This window comes from Odocoileus virginianus, chromosome 24 (assembly GCF_023699985.2).
Source record: "Odocoileus virginianus isolate 20LAN1187 ecotype Illinois chromosome 24, Ovbor_1.2, whole genome shotgun sequence".
NCBI classification, from domain to species: domain Eukaryota; kingdom Metazoa; phylum Chordata; class Mammalia; order Artiodactyla; family Cervidae; genus Odocoileus; species Odocoileus virginianus.
This window is the reverse complement of record NC_069697.1, coordinates 52147783-52169993: the sequence shown is the minus strand read 5'-3', so window position 1 is coordinate 52169993 and position 22211 is coordinate 52147783. Positions and strand designations below refer to the sequence as shown.

At 40.4% G+C, this 22211-nt stretch overlaps 3 protein-coding genes and 2 non-coding genes across 6 annotated transcripts in view; all 5 read right to left on the bottom strand.

The window, feature by feature from the left end:
* BAZ2A (bromodomain adjacent to zinc finger domain 2A) overlaps window positions 1-778 on the bottom strand; it is a 34536-nt gene extending 33758 nt beyond the window's left edge. Inside the window, exon 1 of the mRNA XM_020884098.2 lies at window positions 616-778. The gene's annotated coding sequence lies outside the window, so the exon portion shown is untranslated. The remainder of the gene's footprint in view (window positions 1-615) is intronic.
* A 1804-nt stretch (window positions 779-2582) lies between these two features.
* Window positions 2583-7974, bottom strand: ATP5F1B (ATP synthase F1 subunit beta). The gene is made up of 10 exons (XM_020884104.2): window positions 7820-7974; window positions 7169-7351; window positions 6750-6924; window positions 6114-6235; window positions 5685-5869; window positions 5016-5174; window positions 4807-4929; window positions 3984-4196; window positions 3405-3606; window positions 2583-2847 (listed from the first exon to the last, which is right to left on the bottom strand). Exons 1-10 carry the CDS (start codon window positions 7944-7946, stop codon window positions 2750-2752), a joined length of 1587 nt encoding a protein of 528 aa, XP_020739763.1. The 5' UTR covers window positions 7947-7974; the 3' UTR covers window positions 2583-2749.
* On the bottom strand, window positions 5958-6028 carry LOC139030958 (small nucleolar RNA SNORD59). The gene has a single exon (XR_011483393.1). It is a non-coding gene; the product is annotated as a small nucleolar RNA SNORD59 (small nucleolar RNA).
* On the bottom strand, window positions 7027-7102 carry LOC139030959 (small nucleolar RNA SNORD59). The gene has a single exon (XR_011483394.1). It is a non-coding gene; the product is annotated as a small nucleolar RNA SNORD59 (small nucleolar RNA).
* A 6479-nt stretch (window positions 7975-14453) lies between the features above and the next one.
* Window positions 14454-22211, bottom strand: part of PTGES3 (prostaglandin E synthase 3) — a 20409-nt gene continuing 12651 nt past the window's right edge. Inside the window, exons 2-8 of one of the 2 annotated variants that reach the window (XM_020884125.2) lie at window positions 21071-21184; window positions 20844-20913; window positions 20215-20313; window positions 18281-18370; window positions 16764-16826; window positions 15850-15874; window positions 14454-15620 (exon numbers count right to left, since the gene is read on the bottom strand). In XM_020884125.2, coding sequence (XP_020739784.1) covers window positions 15601-15620; window positions 15850-15874; window positions 16764-16826; window positions 18281-18370; window positions 20215-20313; window positions 20844-20913; window positions 21071-21184 — 481 coding nt within the window. In that variant the 3' untranslated portion in view covers window positions 14454-15600. The remainder of the gene's footprint in view (window positions 15621-15849; window positions 15875-16763; window positions 16827-18280; window positions 18371-20214; window positions 20314-20843; window positions 20914-21070; window positions 21185-22211) is intronic. The other variant, XM_070454771.1, reaches the window with a different exon arrangement.

The window sequence follows — 22211 nt, the reverse complement described above, 5'->3', positions numbered from 1 at the left end:
TGTCTCTCAGTGCCTGGAACGTGGGGGGCCGCCAGGAACTGCGCTGGTGAAGCTGATGTGGGACCGTGAGAATCGGCTTTATTCTAGTTCAGTTTTCCCCGAACCACCGCCACACTTGCAGCAACCTCTGGGGCAACAGGAAGCAGCTGCTCAGTGCGGACCCCACCTGGTGGTGGGTCGGGGGGGCGGGGGGAGAAGACAGGGGCTCAGAAAGGCCTGGGAAAAAACAGGGACGGGCACCTTAAAAATTCTCCAGCGTGACCCACAGTGGGCTTTACTTTGAGGGGGAGGCCACCAAGGAGTGCTGTAAATATTTCTTGAATCCCAGCAGCTTAATGGGGAGGCACAGGGAACTCGGGGGTTGAAGGGGCGGGAGTTGGCGGGAGGGAAGCCCCCGTCTAAGGTGCAGGCCAGGCTCTTCCCTGAGGCTGGCGCTGCCAACGCTCACGATGCCTTGGTCAGCAGCCTCACCAGCTGAGCCCGGTGCCCCTATAGTCCGGTTTCCCCTCCTTCACCCCCCAAAAGAGCAAAGGTTAGGCCCCACCCCTGCTGAGTCAGCCAGGGAGGGAGGGAGGCACCCCTCAGGCCTTTCCGGGGGCTGGTCCTCACACTTACTCATGTCAGGCTGGCAGGGCTCCGGGGCTGGGACCACCAGCTCCTCGCTGTCCTTGGTTCCCCCTTCGCGTGCAGGCTGGTGTTAGAGCCTCCCAAACTATGAGCTGGGAACTAGCACGAATCAAAAAGCCAATGAATGCCTCCTGCGAACCACAGTCTGAACTGCTGTGATGTCCCCGTGTGACAGGCCGGGGCGGGGAGGGCGGAGGGGGGCGGGGCTTTCTCCGGGTGGGGAGGGAGGAGGCGCGGAGCGCAGGGCAGAGCCGGGAGAAATATGGAGGAAGGTTAGATCTGTGTTGACACCCTAGTGGCGTGGCACCAGGAGTGGTGAAGGGGAAGGAAATAAATAGTTGCAGCTAGTGAGAGGGAGAAGGTTCTCGATGAATGCTAAGAGACAGAAGCCTGTGGGGGAGGGATAGAAGTGTGGGAGAAACCACCTTGAGGGTCACAGTTCCTAGGTCCATCTGCATCTAGATAACATGGGAAAACAGAGCAGAAAGGGTGGACCCACAGCCTGGGGACTTCTGCGTCAGCTTCTTACCCACTCCGGAGTCAAAACCTAGAGGATGTGCGCACACCCCCATAACTCAGCATTTCCCCGAATCCAGGCTTTCCTAGGGGCAAACTTCTGAGCACGGGCGGCGCAGGGGCTCCACCTTCCGGCCAAACCGTGACACAGGCCAGACGGGTGCCACGGACGTCAGAGACAGATGGGAGGAAACTTGGAGGCCCCTACTCCACCCCTGGCACCTCTCCCAAGGCCCCTCCCCAACCTTCAGCCCCCAGGGGCCTCTGAATTGGGATCTCAGCTTATCCTGCCCTGTTTTTACCCAACTTGAATGCCTCGGGGTGGAGCTTATAGATTCAGGCTCCTCCTCAGGACAAAAACCCCAGCTGGTTTGTAAACAGTCATTAGCAAAGAACCACATCCCAGCAAATGGCCTTCATGGATTTCAAAATGGTGAGATCAGAGTTCTTGCAGAGCCTTCGGTCCTACCACCAGAGGGCAGATGGGTCTGGGCCTGGGCCTACAAAGAGCATCTAAGCGGAACACCTAAGGAGCACCAAATCCGACCTTGCACTTTAACGGCCACTTGTTAGGTGGCTGTTCTTGTAGTCCTTGCAATCGTCATCATTTTAGTAGCCTAAATTGAAGGGAAGATTGTCTAAATTCCATTATTTAGCTCAGAAACTCAAGCCCAGCAACCCTGGGCTTACCTCTAAAAAATTTTATTTTGGCCACACCACAGGGCATGTGGATCTTAGTTCCCCAACCTGGGATGGAACTTGCACCCCCAGCAGTGGAAGCAGTCAACCGCTGGACCACCAGGGAAGTCTTTGAAAATTACTCTTCCTTTAACCTTCTTTCCCCAATTTTCTTAAGGAATTTTAGCAAACCTCACAACAGGCCTTAAGGCACTTTATATTCGGCATTGCCTCAAGGAATCAGACATACAAGTCTTGCCCAAAATGTTAGGAGGTAGTAGTCAGGGACACCTTCTGAAAAACATGAAGGTGGTAATAGAAGAGAGCCCTTTTGACTCAGCTTTAATCCCCCAGAACACACATCATTTCCAAAAAATTGAATTCACTGATTAACCTGTGCCTTCTCTTAGAATAGCAGTTATTTCTAAACCCATTTTCTCCAAAATGCTCTTCTAAAAATCCTTTTGCTTTTTAAAAAAGTAGGACTACACTACATATATTTAAGAGGCAAAACTCAACTTGCTTTGAATGACACAAAAGGGCCAAAAATGAGGCCCTGTTAGGATCTTGTCATCCCCAGAAAACCCCTTCACAAGACCCAGCTATTCAACAATCCAAGACAATGGCTTTTCTTTTTGGATGACCCCATTTCAAACATATATGTATGGCCTACTTTGTGCTGTTTCTTGTGGCTATTCTAAAATACTATTAAAAACTTCAGTACTGGCTGTGTTGTCAGGACCAAGAAAAACAGACAGATGTTGAGGGATGTACATTTTATTGGAAACCTTAAATATTCTTCAGACAGAACACAATGTCTTCAATTGAGGCTCTCACGTGGCCTACAGAGAAAACCGCCATTTCTGGATTAGGGGCAAGGAGATGGACATCATGGAGGATGAGTGCTTAATTTGCCAAAAGGACCCCCTCACGAGTGCTCTTCAGCCAGCTTATCAGCTTTTGCCACAGCTTCTTCAATGGGTCCCACCATATAGAAGGCCTGTTCTGGGAGATGGTCATAGTCACCTATATGGAAAAAAAAAAAAATCCAACTGGTGAGAAGTGAAGGATATCAACTTCTACAGTGTTTACATACCTCACCACTTGAGGCCACCAGTCAGAACGTGATGAAATCCTGTCATCTTAGGTTCTTTTCTTAAACTTGCCTCACAATTTACAAGAAATGCTACAGTACAGATTAAGAACATATGGTCTGGAGTCACATAACTCAGGTTCAGATTCTTTCTGGCTATATCATATTGGGGCCAGTTAAACTTTCCACGCTTCAAGCTTCCTAATGTGTAAAATAGGATAATAATGCCTTCTTTATAAGGATGTTGTAATTCCCTTAGAAGAGTAGCTGGCACTGAAAACTAAGACTCACTAAATCTAAGGCTCACTCTCAGATGGTACTTTCAAAGCAAACTGATGGAGAATAACTTATTTTCATATAAAAATTAAGTAATTAGGCACAATATATTTATATACTGCTTGATGGTTCTCTGAACAGGAACACAGCACAGCATTCAAGGGAGTTCGGCTTCTATGCCAGTTTATGTTCAGCCTTATACTGGAAATCCCACCTGCCAAAATCTGCTGGAATCCTTTGATGGTCTCCTTGAGGGGTACCAGCTTCCCCAAATGACCAGTAAAGACCTCAGCCACCTGGAATGGCTGAGACAAGAAACGCTGGATTTTCCGAGCACGGGACACAGTTAACTTGTCTTCTTCAGAAAGTTCATCCATACCCAGGATGGCAATGATGTCCTGGAGGGATTTGTAGTCCTATGAAAAAACAAGATTAGAGAGGCCAAGTAAATATTTACATTCCTCAAATTTGGACAAAAACTTAAGGATTAATACAACTTTATATTCACAATGAGCTTTGTATAGAGCATTTTAGCGCTTTACTGCACTTCTTAACTGAAAAAAATCATGAGAACCCTCAGCTAAGACTGGCATCTTGTTTCCCCTACTCTGAATCTACCGGGCGCTGTTCAGTAGACTCCAAACCTGGAAACTCAGGAGACCTCATTAACACTCACTAGGAATTCTAGTCTCTTCTTTCCTTGCTCTAAAGCAAATCACACAAATTACCAGGAAAATCTTGTCCTAATATAGCCCCCAAATTCTCTCTATGACTTTAGGGCCACTGATCTCACCTGCAGAATCTTTTGCACCCCACGGGCAACATCATAATGCTCAGTGCCAACAATGTTGGGATCCATGATACGAGACGTGGAGTCCAGAGGATCCACAGCTGGATAGATGCCCAGCTCAGCAATAGCACGGGACAGCACAGTGGTAGCATCCAAATGGGCAAAAGTAGTGGCCGGGGCAGGGTCAGTCAAGTCATCAGCAGGCACATAGATAGCCTAAAGTGAATCAAGAACCCATTATGAGCAGCAGGAAGCCAAGTAATTCTGCTTAAGCCATCCCCTTTCCTGGCCCCTCCTCATTATGTTACTCCTTATTCTCAACATTCAAGAGTCCAACAGAGACTCTTACCACTCCTAATGCAGAGTACTAGTAGTTATATATTATCTGGTTCTTCCCAGCTATAATGGAAGAATTTTCATTGTTATTCCTTTTGTTCTTCATCCTACTTTTTAACTCTAAACCAAAAAACTCGCACTACTCTATCAAGAAGATGAATCGTCAAAGTTAAAAAAATTTAGACAAAGTTTCTGATAATTTTACTACATACACCATCTACATACATTTGAAAATTATAGAGGCTAGTATTTAAAGCTCACTTCAAAGTTCCCTTCAGGTTGGAAACCACTATTTTGTGATCTACATTTACATATATCCCTTCAATTAGTTCAGATGAGTGGTTTCTTAATCTTTTAGGGTCCTAACATGCATACACAGAATTTTAAATATTATTTAAGCTCCAGTACCTACTTAAAAAAAGTAATGAGATTTTATACCTCTGTACATGCCTTTACACAAACTAGACCTTCATCCATTAAGTCTTCTCACCTGTACAGAGGTGATAGATCCCTTTTTGGTGGTGGTGATTCTTTCCTGCATGGTACCCATGTCAGTGGCCAGTGTAGGCTGATAACCCACAGCAGAAGGGATTCTGCCCAATAAAGCAGACACCTGGGAAAAAAAAGAAAAACCCATTGTTAGCCTTATCTGCATAATTTCATAGACAGGTCAAATGAACCAGGTTCTCTCAAGCCTACCTCTGAGCCAGCCTGGGTGAAGCGAAAGATGTTATCAATAAACAGCAACACATCTTGACCTTCTTGGTCTCTGAAGTACTCAGCTACAGTCAGTCCAGTCAGAGCGACCCGGGCCCGAGCACCAGGTGGTTCATTCATTTGACCATACACCAGTGCTACCTGCAGCAATGATAAACAGTCAGGAATCCTGGCAGAGGAGTGTGAAAGCCATCTATCCAAGGTCCCCAAATCACAGGAACTACCAAAAACCCCTCCTCCTCAGGGGTCTAGGTTTTTGTTCATAAATTTCTTTTCCCTTTTAGAGCTGCAGTTCAAAACAAAAGATAAGTTTCTTTTATTACTGAGGCAAAATTCTTCTGGTAGGACGGAAATAAACTGTAAATATGTGAAAGGCACAAAATAGGGTTATTTGAGACATTAAGAACCACGTTTAATGCCCCAGAATTAGCTTTCAAATGATGGGTCTACATATCAAAACAACCAAAAACCCTAGAAATGTTATCTAATATTAAAAAGGAAAACACAATGTACATGAATGTATTGGAAACGGGGGAAAATACTGATAGAACTTGCCTTTGTAGGTCCTAGGACAATAAAATAAAAATACAAAACAAGTCAACTTCAACAGTTTCCTGACACTACTTACAAGGACATCAGATCAGTGCTCACCTTAGAGGTAGCATCTTTTAAGTTAATAACCCCAGACTCAATCATCTCATGGTATAAGTCATTGCCCTCACGGGTCCTTTCACCAACGCCAGCAAACACAGAGTAACCACCATGGGCTTTGGCAACGTTGTTAATTAACTCCATGATCAGTACTGTCTTGCCGACTCCAGCACCACCAAAGAGCCCTACGAGAGGTTGAGAAAAAACAAATTAAGAATTTCGTTTCCATATAAGCAAACTTCAAAAAAAAAATTTGTTTCTTTCCATCTTTTCCCTTCTCAGAAATGGCATCTGGCTTCAGCAAACTCAGAAGAACGAAAGTCAGAAGCTGCTCATCAGTGAGGGACGTATCTCAGTATCCACTCATAACATGGTAGGATCTGTGTCCCACATTAGGTTTGGAAAATATCTACCTGTCACTTAACATACCAATTTTGCCACCCTTGGCATATGGAGCCAGCAGATCCACAACCTTGATACCAGTAACCAGAATTTCCTGCTCAACACTCATCTCCACGAATTCAGGAGCCTCAGCATGAATAGCAGCAAATCTGTAAAGGCAGATGAGAAGATCAGTGTCTATTCATCTCATTAAAAAGTTCTTCTCAATTTTCAAGCCTAACCCTTTACTCAGAGTCTCATCTCTTATATAACACTCTAGACAAATTACCACCCACCATCAAGCCCAAATACTCTGCAATAAAAAGGAATTCCATTATCTCAGGAATAATCCCATTCCCTGACAACTCTGTCATAGTTTTCCTTTTACAGAGTCTGAACATCACTTCTTCACATACCAATATGAAATACAAACACCACTGGTATTAAGATGAACTGAAATAATCAACCTATGGAGTTCAGTTTTCTCTTTTTTATAATCAGAATTTCTGCATCACTAATTTTCTTCATAAGAAATTGCATTGTGTGGTTTAAAGAAATGACTAGAGTAGGAATTTGAGGGATTCTCTGCAGAAAAATTCTACTATAGTAGATGGTGCCCCTTAACGTATAAAACTGCTAGACAAAAGTTCCTTTGTGTGTAGATACAACAACAGGAATACTTACTGCTTGGTTTTGATGGGACCCCTCTCATCAATGGGTTCTCCAATGACGTTCATGATTCTACCCAAGGTCTCAGGGCCAACAGGAATTCTGATTGGTGCGCCAGAATCCAGAACTTTCTGGCCTCTAACCAAGCCTTCCGTGCCGTCCATAGCAATAGTCCTGACTGTGCTCTCACCTGTCAGATACAGGCATTGCAGGCTTACACAGAAGCACAAAGTGGCTTCGTGGCATTTAATTAAGTTGTAGCTGGCCTTAAACACCTAAGTCGACCAAGACTTCTTCTCAGTACCGAAATGTGGCTTCAGCAAACTCAGAAGAACGAAAGTCATCTTGATAAAAATCATCATAGAAGACAGCCTGGTTTTGAGGGATATTTGGGTCGAACAATATCTTTACTATTCCTAACAAATTCTACTTACCCAAATGCTGGGCCACCTCCAAAACCAGCCTGGTCTCCCTGCCTTGCACCTCCAGGGCATTTAGGATGGGAGGCAGTCCCTCATCAAACTGGACGTCCACCACGGCACCAATGACCGCCACGATGCGCCCAGTGGTGGCGCCTGCCTTTGGCGATGGAGATGCTTGAGCGGCATAGTCTCTGGCTAACAGACAAAAAAGATATTGAAGAGTTGGGGTTAGGACAGTTAAAGGTCATCGGACGCCCGGACTTAACTCACAAGGACTGGTGAACGCAGCCCAGGCCCGGCCCCCTTCCGCTAGCACGGAAGGCGGGTCCAGAGGCAGGGCCGCGCTAGAAGCGGAGAGCGAGCCGGAACCATCTTCCCATCCTCGTGCACAAAACTCCATTATTCGAGAGCGCGCGCGGTTCCCCCATTCCACGGGAAGGTCAATGCACCTGCTCGCACTATTACGTCACACAGCTCCCCTCTTCCAAAATAAGACGGAATTAGATCGTCCCTGTTCTTGTTCTTCCGCCGTTAGAGGGCAGGGCGCTGGCCCTGGCGTCCTTCTAACACCACAGATCCCTTAGGCCGGTGCAACTATGGGCCCCCAGGCTCAAGGTCATGGGACGACAGAAGCGAACCCAGCTGCTAGAGCAAGGCACTTACCAGGCTGGAGGGCTGCAGGAGCGGCCCGCAGTAAGAGCTGCGCTTGCGGTAGCGGCGCTGAAGGGCTGAGTCCCCTCAAGGCCCCGGAGGCCGAGGCAGCAGCCACACGACCCACAAGTCCCAACATGGCGGAGCCCGGGTGGAGACTGAGCGCTGCAGTGGTCTGGCCTCCAACTGCCAGAAGTTGGAGGCGGGACCTAATCTGCAGTAGGCACGGCCATTGGGTGATTTTTCTGCTTATCACTCTGGCCGCTGCTCCTATAGGCCAATAGTCTCCCATCTTCTCAACCATTGGCCAAGATTCGTGCTAATCTGAATCCCTTTTTTTATTGGACAGTGACTGGCTCGGTGCAACCCTCAGAGCTTTGATACATAATTGGACAACAGGGATGTCAGTCGGAGAGAGCACTTGGAGGAACTGCGTTTGCGAAAGGGGCCGAGTTCCTGTGCGGAAGCACGTGGGCTGACTTTTGGCTGTCCTTGGGCTCTCTCGTTAGATAGGACCTTGAGCTAGGTGACAGTCTCAGAGGCGGTTTTAAGGAAGTGGTAGCCTCATGAGGCAACATTGACTGACCTTGGCTAGTTAGGAGTCTTTCTAGAGTCAAACGGTTTTTCTTCCGCAGTAGGGAGATTGGAAGTTTTTAGACAGTTCAGCAGGTCAGGAATCTGGACAGGGTTAAAGCGACAATGAAAGACACTCATGTAAACCAGTCTTTTTAAAAAAATGTGTGCTGGGCATTTGAGGAGGCAAAGATAAATAAGACTTAAAGAAAAACAGATGAGCAAAAAAAATGCAATAAAGTGTAATAGGTCTTGGTTAGCACAGGGTAAAACAGATGGAGGAAGGGATCAATTTAGGTCATCTAGAAATGTGAAATGTAGGTGGAATTTACACTTTCCTTTAAAGTGGAAGAGGCGGACAGACCTGTTGGGAAACACCCGTAGAATTCCTAGGGTAAAGGAGGAAGGAAGACTATTCCATTATATGTTTGTATTACACAGCATGTTTCTTTTGTGGTGCTGCAGGTGAGGAAGGGAAAAAAGAGCTGAGTAAAGAGATGAATATAGAGAGAAGAACCAGTTCTCAGGGACTTGGATGGGAGTGGAGGCAGGGCAGAGGTAAGTGTGTGGTCCTTGAACACGAAAAATCATAAAATAAACAGGACATCCATCCTTTAATGTAGTATTGATTTTATTTAAGGTATTTTGGAGCAGGGTGGAGGAAACCCTTAATCTATTACAACAAACATGGCTAATGACAAACATGGCTGCTGGTCAGCATGAAACTACTTCCCCAGACTTTCTCCAACCAGGACATATTAGTTCTCATTTTTCTGCGTGATAGTGAAAGTTTTCTACTGTTTGGTAGCAAGAACTATCAAATAACCTAAAAGGAGAAAGCAGGAAAAAAAAAAAAAAAAAGAGAAAACAGGAACAGAAGAGAATTAGAGAAAGTTTAATTTGAAGTGCCTGTGGTTTCCCAGGCGGCACTTTCCCAGGTAAAGTAGTGCCTGCCAGTGCAGCAGACTCAAGAGCTGGGTTCCATCCCTGGGTTGGGAAGATTCCTTGAAGAAGGGCATGGCAACCCACTCTAGTATTCTTGCCTGGAGAATCCCATGGAAAGAGGAACCTAGTGGATTACAGTCCATAGCATCCCAAAAGTTTACATCTAAAGCAACTTAGCATGCACACAGGTCATCTTGCCTAGTAAGAGGGAAAGAAACCAAGAAAACAGCAATGTGTATGGAGCAGGTAGAAAAAAATAAACCATCTTAGGAAATGGCAGAGGAATAGTGAGATCAAAGAACATACACTATGTAAGAATCAAGTAGAATATTGAGAAAGTGGTCAATAGTATCAATGACGTAACTATGCTACAAAATAAGGGCTCAAAAGAACTAGTTGGGTTTGGCGACTAGGAATTCCTTCTGCAGTGATACAGGGTCAAACAGTTTCAATGGGCTGCATGCAGGATATACATTTTTGGTTTGCAACTTGTGCTTTTCTGATTACATGGGGGCAGCATCCCATTTAATAGGAACCTATACATTTCACTTGCTTTTCTCAACTATTAGAGTTGAAGTTTCTGTAGAAAGGGTAAGATACTTAAGAGTATTGCCCCTGGAACCAGACTGAGTTTAAAATCTTTTTACAGTTACTAGACATCATTGAGCAAGTTTAAAATCTCTGTATATCATCTTCCTCATAATAAGAGATGAGGATAATCTCAGAGTTGTCTCAAAAATCAAGTAGATTAAAATGTGAAAGCATTTAGAAAAATGGCACATAATCAGCACCATATCTGTGTTGACTAGTATTTTTACTTACTATTGACTTAGTGTTAAGATCCTTTGTATCATCACTTTTGGTTGTGGCCAAAATTTTTAACCATCAAACATTTAAACTGATACTTCACTTAATCCAGGTGTCCAAGGAAAGATTTCAACATAAAAATTCAGGTAACTGAGGCCCATCACTTTTTGAAATGTTTTTACACATTTAGGATATTATCAGGAAACCTTATTCTTTGGGCAGCTGGATTACATTAAACAAATCTTTGTATCACAATGCAACGCTAAGTGCTCTTAATGTTACCGAGGTGGATATATAAAGCTATTTCTCCACTATGCTCATTTGTAAATTTTTTTTTTTTTTTCTAACTCCTTTGCTGTCAGTGTTTGCCCCAACCACCTCCAGGCCTCTTCTGAAATTAGATAACCTGCTAAACTTATAAATAATACTGTCTAAAATCTGCCTACATTGCAGGAGACCCGTTTGATTCCTGGGTGAAGAAGTTCCCCTGGAGAAGGGGTATGCTGCCCACTCCAGTCTTCTTTAGCTTCGCTGGTAGCTCGAACTGTAAAGAATCTGCCTGCACCGTGGGTGACCTGGGTTCAACCCCTGGATTGAGAAGATCCCCTGGAGGGCACGGCAGCCCGCTCCAGTATTCTTGCCTGGAGAATCCCCATGGACAGAGGAGCCTGGCAGGCTACAGCCCATGGGGTCACAAAGAGTCAGATACAACTAAACACAGCACACTTTAGAGTTTTGACATATTTTGGTCTTGCTTACTTCTTGATTTCCAGATAGCCCAGGTAGTATTTCATGTAAAATACAAGTTACTTTCCACGGGATAAGAGAGACCACAAAGGCTGAACCTGAAGTTAATTTCAAATTAACTAATCTCTCCATTTATGACTGGAAACATTAGGAATTTCATCTTAAGGTGAAAATTGTGTTTACCATGAACTTTTTCTTTTGGCTGAGCAGCAGCTTTCGGAATCTTAGTTCCCTAACTAGGGATTGAATGCACAGCAGTGAAAGGATAGTCCCAACCACTGGACTGCCAGGGAATTCCTTACAAACTCATTTTAACTGCCATTAAGGCCCACATTCTTTCAGTACTTTGTCTCTACCATATTTTTTGACAATCATGTTGGGTGATTTTCAAAAACAATCCAATCAATTCCCTGGCTTTGGAGTTTTTTAACCTCTTCAATTCCAATTAGTTTTGAACTGACATTTCACTTAAGTATCCTACTCAAGTTGTACCTCGAAAATCTTAATATTCTCTTGTCAGATCACAATTTTTTTTAATGCAAGTAATACATGAACAAATTATAAGCACAGAGGATCAGGATAAATCCTTTCATCACTACCCAAATCTCATTCCCAGAAATAACCATTAAAAATACTTTGCTTCTATGCATTCACTTGCATTCCATCCCATGTCCATAAAACATATTCTTGTCTTTTAAAAAACTTCAGTGGAGGCACACTACAAAAAACATAAGGTTTCTGATCTTTGTTTTTGAGAACTTTGTCAGTTTACATTTTTGATTGTAGCTACATCTTATGCCACAGAAATGTGTAATAACTTACTCCATTAATGGTTATTTGGATTGTTTTAAATGGCTATTGTATGCAATATTGAAAAAAGGGAATCTTATGAGTACACCATCTATTGCTTCTTTAAAATTACTAGAAATAAAATGTTGGTTTCGTTATGTTCACTCAATTAAAAAATTTTTATTTTTGGCTGTGCCACAGGGCTTGTGGGATGGGGGAATCTTAGTTCCTCAACCAGAGTGAACCCAGATGCCTGGCAGTGGGAACACAGGATCCCAACCACTAGACCAGCAGGGACTACCTGACCTGTTTTTTTAGATCTCTTCTTTGTTCCTTCTAGACTTTGTATCATTCTTGGGAGAATTTCCCATCCTTAGTAAGAACTTAACTCTTTTTGCAGTGAGTGGGCCAAGAACCACCAGCCCCAGAATCATCTAAATCTACACTATCTACTATGCTCATCACTAACTATATGGGATTAAATTTGTTAAAACTAAGTAATTCAGTTTTTAGTCACACTAGCCACATTCCAGATTTCCAATAGTTCTATGCAGCTGGCACTCACTGTATCAGACAATGGAGAGACACAGAACAATTTCATCAGTCACACTGGATGGGGTTGCCATCTCAGCAGGACCAACTGATTCAGAATCTGCATTTTAGATCTAAAGGAAGTTGTCAAATTTCAGCACACATCAGAATCAGTTAGCGGTCCTAAGAGCCTACAGTTTAGTCTCTGATTTGGAAGATTTGGGGGCCCAGGATTTATATATCTAACAAGTTCCTAGGTGAGACTGATGCTGGTAGCCAGGACACTTAAAAAAACCAAAACTACATCTCTATTGTGGCTGCACCTTGTGGCATGTGGCATCTTAGTTCCTTGACTAGGCAGTCAATCCACTGCCCTGTGTACCGAGAGCATGGAGTTTTAGCCACTGGACCAAGCAAGTCCTGGGATCACACATGTCAAGTATCAGTTAAATTGCACATTTCTGCACCCCACATGCACCTGCTACCCTAAGGCATATCTTCCGGTCGGGACTTCTGAATCCACATTGACCCAAGGTGGTTCTATACCTACAGGGCTACAGGTACAGGACAGGAACTAGAGCTTTGAGATGAAACTTGGGAGAATACAAAAACAACAATGGCTGAGGGAGGTAAACTGAAGGGGCTGTTAACTGTACTGGGAACAGCTTCACAGCAACCCCTCCTAAACCTGTGACTCCCGAGATACGGGAATAGGTAAGAGAAGTCAGGGTCACTGGACTTGAGGCAAAGAAATTTGAGCTAGAGGCCTGGATAGGTTCTTCACATAAACAATGAAATTATCCAGCCTGACACTAAAAGCTGTGAGCAATTGATGTCTCGTCTTCACTTTAGCAGGTACTGTCCTCAGGGTGGGATATTTAGTGGTGACATACATCCTTCACTGTTCCTGAAGCGATTACCAACTATCATCAAGTATGGAAGCCTATCAGAGTAAAATAATTTGGGAGTTAAGAGTAGGCCTTACACAAACCTGTCTACCCTCTCCTCCCCAGCCTTTACGTTCTCAAGGGTAGTACAATACTGGGAGAGCGAAGGGGAACTGCAGCTGATATTCATATACAGGTGAAGTTCATCATCACACATCGAAAGAACTCCTGCTAAACAAAAACCTGCACAGAACTGAACAGGTAAATAAAACCTAAGCTGTACCAACTAATCACTTTCCTTTCTTCCTTGAAGGTTAACTTTACAGTTCAGGAAGTTGAATATAGCCATCTTTATCACGTCACAATAGCCAAATGGTAATAAAGAGATGCTATCTCCCTTATTCAAGCTTCAATTCACCAAATGATCCTCTCCCCAGTGACTCTCTAAGGCAAAAGTAGCCACGGTTCAGATTTGCAATGCAAGGCCAAATAGTCCTCCTTGTTTTGGCCTGTCAATTCACCTCTTGGCATGACAGCCTCTTAACTTAAAGAGGGGTCAGATACCATTGAGAGGCCTTTGTACAGCAGTAAGTATTACTGAAATCCCGCTGTGGTATCTGAGCACAAAGCAGGTTTGAAAAAATCTTAACAGGATGAAGTTAGAAATCCATCATGCTGTATTTTAATGCTGTAGCCCAGTGGCTGGCATTAAGCCAATAAATCATTAATGACACTCTAACTTCCAGAACATACAAAACTAATTCTTTTGAGAGAATGAAACTAGAGTATTTCTTTGGGAAAACTTAAAGTTTTTCTATGAAGCAGTACATTATCAATCATACTGATACCTCTGGCATGCTCCAGAGAAAGGTGACCAAGTTTAAAATAATTTTCTAGAAGTACAGAAGTCCAAACATCCCTAATATGGAAAAAAACTAGGGCTTCGAAGAAAAATTGTATTCCCTAAGAGAACCAATGTAACAAAAGAGTTGATTGCCCAGTCTCTTAAGTAGTAAGAGATTCTATTTGTACCATTTCAAGAAAATGGCGTTGAGTATCATTTAGAACAATTATATACTTAACAAGGAAAGAATACTCTATCCATACCTATTACTACATTGGCCATTTCCCAAGTTTCTCTTCACTATTTGTGCTGAGGCTTAGCTTGTGATGTGTGCTCCCTGAGTATACAATTACCTGAAGGGTTAATCTCTGTATCCCCTGCCCCCAGCACTTGAACACTGCCTGTAACAAAGGACCTTAGTGTCTGACATGAGAAAGTACTGAAATATGAAGCATTTCTATGCTATGACAAATACACAGAAGCTGGAAGGAATAAAAAGTGCCAAAATGCAAAAGCTCAAAGATTTAGAGGAGGACAACACATTTAGTTTTATTTCAATCAAATCACAACACTTTCTTTTCCAACTGTTGCAAAGTGCATCTACAATGTTCTATTACAGATCCACTTTTAAAAGGTTTTCTGTGACATTACAGCAAGCCTTTGTTTCCCCCAAACAGAGGAATATTCCCAAATTCTTCCTCAAGTAAAAATAAAAACTCCATTCCAGCAAATGGCAATACATGAAATTACAGTAAATCAGACACTTGAAAGGATAGCCAAGAAGTCTTCCAACAGTTTATTAGAAAGAATGTAGACATTAAAAAAAAAAATCTCACTGTCATGAACATAAATTGAGGTTTTCAGCTGAGATACAAGCTGAATCAAAAAAAAAAAAAAAAAAAAAGGAATAAAAAAATCCAATAGTGTATTAACATTTTTTTCCACTCATTTGCCATACTGACAGTGCAAATACAAATTTGGTCTAAACGTACAGACTCTCAAGCAACAATGTACAGCCTTTCTTCGTCCTCCATGCTAAGAGATGTAAAAGTTTAAGGGTCAAACAATACCAAATGTACAGGCTTCAAAACCATCTAAGTTAGGGCATTCACTAGTTTTAGCTAAGATACATCTGAACACTGACAAGTGATCACTTACATACAATAATGTGAAGTAAATTTTTTGAAAAATAAAACTTTAGTGGAACAATCCTGAAGGAAATGCCAGAGGAACATGTTACATTTAAAGTATCAACCAATTGTTTCAGCCACTTTGAGTCCATGTTCTTAAAATCTAAAATTTAGTTACTTTCCCTAAGCCAGAGAGCTTCCTATCATGTCAGTATCTATGTTATGAGTAAAGGAGACTTAGGTGAGATTTTTATTTATCACAACTGCTGTGTCAATTGCCTAGGACCTCAACAGCATCATGGAAATCTGGGAAATGTTCATGCACAAGGTTATTGCCTTAGCTGACTTAAAACTGCCCCATACAATGGTACATGTCAACCCTTAGTGAAGCCTTTAAAAAAACAAACAGGTTGAAAAATGGGTTAAAGGAGGCAAATACAGCCTCTGCCTTTAGAGCTATCAACTCAGGAATTCTCTCAATTATGAAATCTTGCAGAGAAGTTATTTTTCTTTCTCAAAATCCAGCGATGACAACATTCCTTACTCCAGATCTGGCATTTCTGAAAAGATTTTTAAAAATTAGTATAAATTACAAGGATAATAACCCAACTACTTTGAATCATTCAAATTTTTGCTTCAGCTATTTGTTAGAGGCCATAAAGAAATAATCACATATCTTCCATAATCACAGATCTTCTTAGAATTTTAAACAAGTAACTTCTCTTATTTTGAGAGTTTGGTCTTTGATGTAAAATATTTGTGTAGATTTATTTTTACAAAGATACTTACTTTCATCATCACTGTCTTGTGAATCCTGCAGAAAGAGAAATAAAAAATTTCAACCAAATTGATCAAATATTCATCCACTAACTGAACAGTTTGCCCCCCCCCTTTTTTTTACAGTTTGTCTTAAAGTTGAAGCACTATCCTTTTGACCAAAGTAGCAGAGACATGTGGTTACATTAATCTCATGAACTTATCAATGGACTGAAAAACAGGTTTATTTAAGATGAACAGTATGTACAGCTGAGGATAATATATCTTCCTATAAGATGTGTGCCTTTTGGAGGGAATGGAGCCCACCCTTTGAATTCCTTCCTACTAAACGAAATGAATTTTTCTATAAAATGGTTTCTTTTCTCTCTTGGCATTTAATGCGAGAAAAATGGCTCAACATGAAGACCACTGGAATGACAGAAGACAATGAACTCTAATCCTAACTGTTGAACTATTTAAATAAATATTTTCCAAACTAGATAGAAAAGCTTTCTTAAAGATGTTAACAGGATGCCAGGTGGGAAAATGTTGAGAAAAGTGGACCAGTATATCCTGACAGATTCACAACATATTCACAACATTCACAACTATATGTCTCTCTGACCATCCTGTTGTTAAAACCTATTTAACTTTGTCAAAATATTCCCTAAACTATTAATTGAATAAGGCATATGTCTCTGTACAATAATTATTCTGAACTATAAATCTGGTGGTCCCTTTAAGAATGATCCATGGGACACCTGTTTCCTAGTAGGTATCCATCCCTCTAAAATGAACACTTCTAAAGAATTGGTTTTCCCTGTAATATTTCTTAGGAAAAAACCAACCAATGTAAAAAAAAAGCAGTCTTGATTTAAATAAAACAACCTGTAAATACATTGTTTCTTACTATTTTATTAAACATAGAAAAGAATTTATAGACTTACATCATCTGCTCCATCTACTTCTGGTAAATCTACATCCTCATCACCACCCATGTTGTTCATCATCTATTCGAAGTGTAAAAATTAGTTTTAAAAATGATGTTAAATTACGTCCTAATTATTAGGTTGCACACTCCAGAATAAACCTTAGCTCTGCCGCAGATTTCCACCAATTAAAAAAAAATTCAATTATAGGTAAGTTAGGTTCTTTCCTTTCTGGAAAAGGTAAATTTTACATAATTACATAAAATCCTGAAATTTTGTAGGATGTTAAGAGTAAGTTCTCACTGAAGAAAAGTGAAGTTTTTAAAATTCATCCAACAAGATACGTATGTATGATGCAGAAGTTAAATACCACAATCCTGAATAGCAGGTACCTCTGGTGATTAATAACGGATTATTTTTAGTTGTAAAGTTTTGTACGTTCAACTAAGTGGCGTGTGTACTATGGTATCCTCATTGTAGTTTTAAATATTGTGAAGAATCAATGGTAACTTAAAAGTCCTTTTGGCTGATTAGTTTGTGTAAAAGGCCTGAATACCGAATTCAGCTCAACACCAGTAACTAAGTTAAAAACAGAAAATAAACATAATCCTTGAAAGAAAATATAGGCTGTGTAAAATACTCTTATATACTTAAACTGGGACCAAGAGAGTATAAGAACTGCAATATATTATGTAAAGAGGTATAAACAAGCAGACTAAATAATTCATATGGAACTTCAAAAACACATGCCTACCTGAACTTCAGAGTTAGAAGGGATCTTAAAAAGATACTGACTTAAAAAACCTTTCAGTTTAAAAATCCTGAGCATCTACTCTCAAATAATATGAGTAACTAGTGAAGAGTTTTCCTACATTTGAAGACACTAAATACTGGTTAAGTTTCTTTGAACAGGAAAAATACTCAGAAGGCTCCAAGTGGAATACTAGATGTCAAGATACGATGGCAACAGATGTAGAACTGAATACATTTTAAGAGTTTACTGAGGAGATAAAAAACAGACAACAAAGACAGCAGTTAAATGTCATACTGGATAGAGAGAATCAGAGAACGAGAACAGTGTTAAAAGTTGTCACATGCACATCTGGGTAAATGGTGGCACCAATTACTACAGGTAAGGAGTAGCACAGTTTAGAATGAGTATCATTTCTCCCTTCTCTCTTTTAAAATCAAGGTGCCAGAGCCATGTGAGGGATGTTAAATAAGGAACTGTGTACATGAAAATACTTTTTAACTCTTTGTTTTCAAAGAAACAGTAAAAACCAGCTGTGTTGTACTGACCATATAGTTTATTTTTTTTCCTTACACATCAAATTTAGAACTTAACACTAATTTTTAAAAACTCATAAAAGAACGTTAAATGACCACGGTTAAAATCTCACTTGATTTTCTGCAAAAGTCTTGAAAGTAAAGTAATGCAGGTCCTTACATATCACTAGGCCTTTAAAACCAAATTACACTGACTAGAAAGAAGTATCCTGAGAGGGAGGTGGAAGAATGCATTTAAAAGAACTTACCTCAGAGAAACGATCAAAATTAGACATGTCTTCATCGGAATCATCTTCCCAGTCTTTCCAATTATTAAAGTCCACACTAAGCCAATTAAGCTATAGAGCAATACAAATATCACCCTATGATTAGATTATTGAATTGTGGGGTTCATACTCACTAGCAAGGAATGGAATCAACTAGAATAGACTAGAAAAATCAGTCAAGTCAAATGCAATATATATTAGTAAATAGTTTCATGAAGTCTCAGTTGTCAGAAACCTTTTTTAAATTAATGAATAGAAACTATTGAAATTCATATAATCAATTAACTTATTTTTTAAATGCCACCATGATACACTCTGATCTGATATTTCAGTAATTTATACTTTTAAATCTTTACTTTGGCCACCTCATGCAGAGTTGACTCACTGGAAAAGACCCTGATGCTGGGAGGGACTGGGGCAGGAGGAGAAGGGGACGACAGAGGATGAGATGGCTGGATGGCATCACCGACTCGATGAACTTGAGTTTGAGTAAACTCCAGGAGTTGGTGATGGACAGGGAGGCCTGGTGTGCTGCAATTCACAGGGTCGGACACGGCTGAGCAACTGAACTGAACTGAACTTGAATGCAAAAGAGCCTGCATCAATTAGTGACTGATCTTATTCTGACTGTACTCAGTATTAACAATAATAAATCTCAAAGTAGAGAAAAGCATATGGAACACAGGGCCTTAATAGTATTATGCCATGAAATAAAACACACTATAATTCTTCATACCATTTTTTTAATACCAATTTTTAAAAATACCAGTTGCAGGTGTATAACATTGTCACTCGACATCTGAATACAACTACAAAGTGATTACCTTCCAAATCCACTTATTGTCTGTCACTATAAAATTGACTCCTTGTACCCCTTTATGTCGGAGAAGGTAATGGCAACCCACTCCAGTACTCTCGCCTGGAAAACCCCACGGATGGAGCAGCCTGGTAGGCTGCAGTCCATGGGGTCACTCAGAGTCAGCAGCACCCCTTTATCCACCCCTTCAACTCCCCCTCCCCCGCTGGTAATCATCAATCTCTTCTCTGTATGTGTCTTTTAGTTTTGTTTGTTGTATTTTTTATTTTATTTTGTATTTTTTAAAATTAGGTTTGTCTTTTTCCTTCTGACTCATTTTATTTATTACCCTCAAGGTCCATCCATGTTGCTGCGAATGGCAAGATTTCATTCTTTCAAAATGGTTAACTACTAATCCACTGAACAGACACACACACACCAGTTTACCATTCATTCATCAATGGATACTTTGGCTGCATCCATATTTTGGTTATTTTAAATAATCCTGCAATGAATAGAGATGGCATACATCTTTTCCAACTAGTGTTTTTATATTCTTCAGATAAATACCCAGAAATGGAATGCCTAGATCATATGGTAGTTCTACGCTTATTTTTTTGAGAATCTCCATACTATTTTCCATAGTGGCTACACCAGTTTATAATCCCAACAACAGCATTTCTTATTGGCCTTCTTGACATTAGCCATTCTAACAGTTAGAAGATGATATCTCATTGTGGTTTTAATTTGCATTTCTCTAATAATTAGTGATGAACCTGGGGCAAGGCAATGAAAGCCTGGAATCCTCATCACTAGGTCACCAGGGAACTGCTCTACCTGCTCCATTGTTGTTTAATTTTTATTTTATATTGGAGTATGGCAGATGTCTGCCCCCTTTTTAATTGGATTTTTGTTGCTGAGCTGTAGGAGTTCCTCATATACATTAGATATTAACCTTTTATCAGGTACATGATTTGTAAATATATTTTCCCATTAAGTAGGTTGTCTTTTCATCTTATTGATGGTTTTCTTTGCTGGGCAGCAACTTTTGAGTTTGATGTCAATGTATCTTTAATTATTTAAAAATACCTAACTTTCAAAAAAAGGAAAAGAAACCTACCTTTGCCCTTTCTTTTGTTAACCTTGGCCATGACTGGCCAGATTCTCCTTTTCGTAAACAACATAAAATCGATCTGTCCGTTCTTTTATGCTTGGAATCCTAAAACAAAATAAGTGTTATCACACTGTTATAACTCTCTAGTATCAATATAGGATACAAAGTTGCTTGTTGTCATTTCTTTCCTCCTCATTTCTTTCCCTACACCGTGAAACATCCCCTAGGCTACTGAAGATTTCCTAAGCTATCCAATAGTAAAAATATCATTTTTTCCCTCCCCTGAACAAGGTGAATAGCATAGAAAATTTGAATTAGTAAACATGGTGTAAGCATAGAACATACTTAGCTACATCTATGCTTAAATAAGACAAGCATCGAGAGTACTGTCCTTACATTAACTACACTGCAATTTTAAAAAGGTTAAAAAAGACAGTACTGTCCTGAGTCCAAACATTAATGACAACAAAAATAATATGCAGAGTAGTAGTTACAAGATGGAAAACAATGCAAACCATATAATTATATTTAGCCTCTGAACTGTTAAGAATTAGTATTTATCTCTAAAATGAGTATTTAAATTATGTCCATTTCCTCACAATTTAAATCGGGATTAAAGTTTCAAAACTACTTACATTTGGATCAATACAGTGAAAAAGATCAATTTCATTTAAATGTTTAAAATTATCACTTCCTCCAAGACAACTGTACAAAAAAAAAAAAGGGAAAATGAAGTCTCTTCAAAGAGGTAAAAATTAGTAATAACTTCAGAGAAAACACAAAACAAGCAAATGAAAGCTATTCAAGCTGTCTGAAACAAGTTTTTCACCCAACGATGTAAAAATTAAAAATGGTAATTTACCTGAATGTAAGTTTTGATTTTTCAAAATTTACATTAACATCTTTACTGTCTTCAACACAAAATTCAATGAAGACATAGTCCCTCCGATCGTACCACTTTGCAGAAGCAGGTTGCCTATAATGAGACAAAATTAGACAAAGTTAAGCTGAAATTCACTAAGTGGGTATTTACATAACCTCCAAAATTTAGCATGAAAGCAACATACTTCTCCATCAGAGCATTATTTTGAGGCAGTATATTACAATTTCAAATGTGAACTATTAATATGCTTTTTCCCTAACAGCTGCATTTCAGGTTAAAATGCAATGATACTGTTTCATCAGGAAGGGATTTTAAAACATGAGACCAAAATGTTCAATGGAGTTAACAACCATTTAGGTAGCCCTGTTAAAATCTGTGTGCTACTTCTTTACAGTCCTGCTCTTAAAAATTCAACTTCACAGGATTAAAAAGAACTAACTTATTGTCATCTGAAATACAGTATGCAACATTTCTACTTACAATTCTAGAAACTGTGAGGGGAATTTTTTAAAAGTATGAGAAATGACAGTATTTCAAAGTTCTGCCTAAAGCTCTACTCATCCATTAAAAACTATGTTTTAGAATATAGCTAAAAATCTGCTAGAAACAACTACAGTCAAATATGGTTAATTAATAGGCAGTAAAGATTATAAGCGCTTCCCAGGCGGTGCTAGTGGTGAAGAATCCACCTGCCAATGCAGGAGATGCAAAAAGATGAGTTCGATCCCTGGGTAGGGACGATCCGTGAAAAAGGAAATGACAACCCAATCTATATTCTTGCCTGGAAAATCCCATGGATAGAGGATCCTGGTGGGCTAGAGTCCATGGAGTCACAGAGAGTCAGCCAATACTGAGTGCACACACACACACAAGATTACATGTGGTAAATAAAATTTTTTCTTTGTTATCTTCAAGGCCAAGACAGGTTACTTCAATAAATATTTACACACTCATAAAAACTGCAAGAATAATTCACACACACATACACACAGGCATGCACGCACGAAGAAGAGGTAGATTAACAGCACTTGCCTCTAAAGCATGAGCCAAAAAAGAAAAGAAAAGAAATAGAGCTATATCAATCTCAACTGTTCCAATTATTTAAAAAACCTTTTATTTT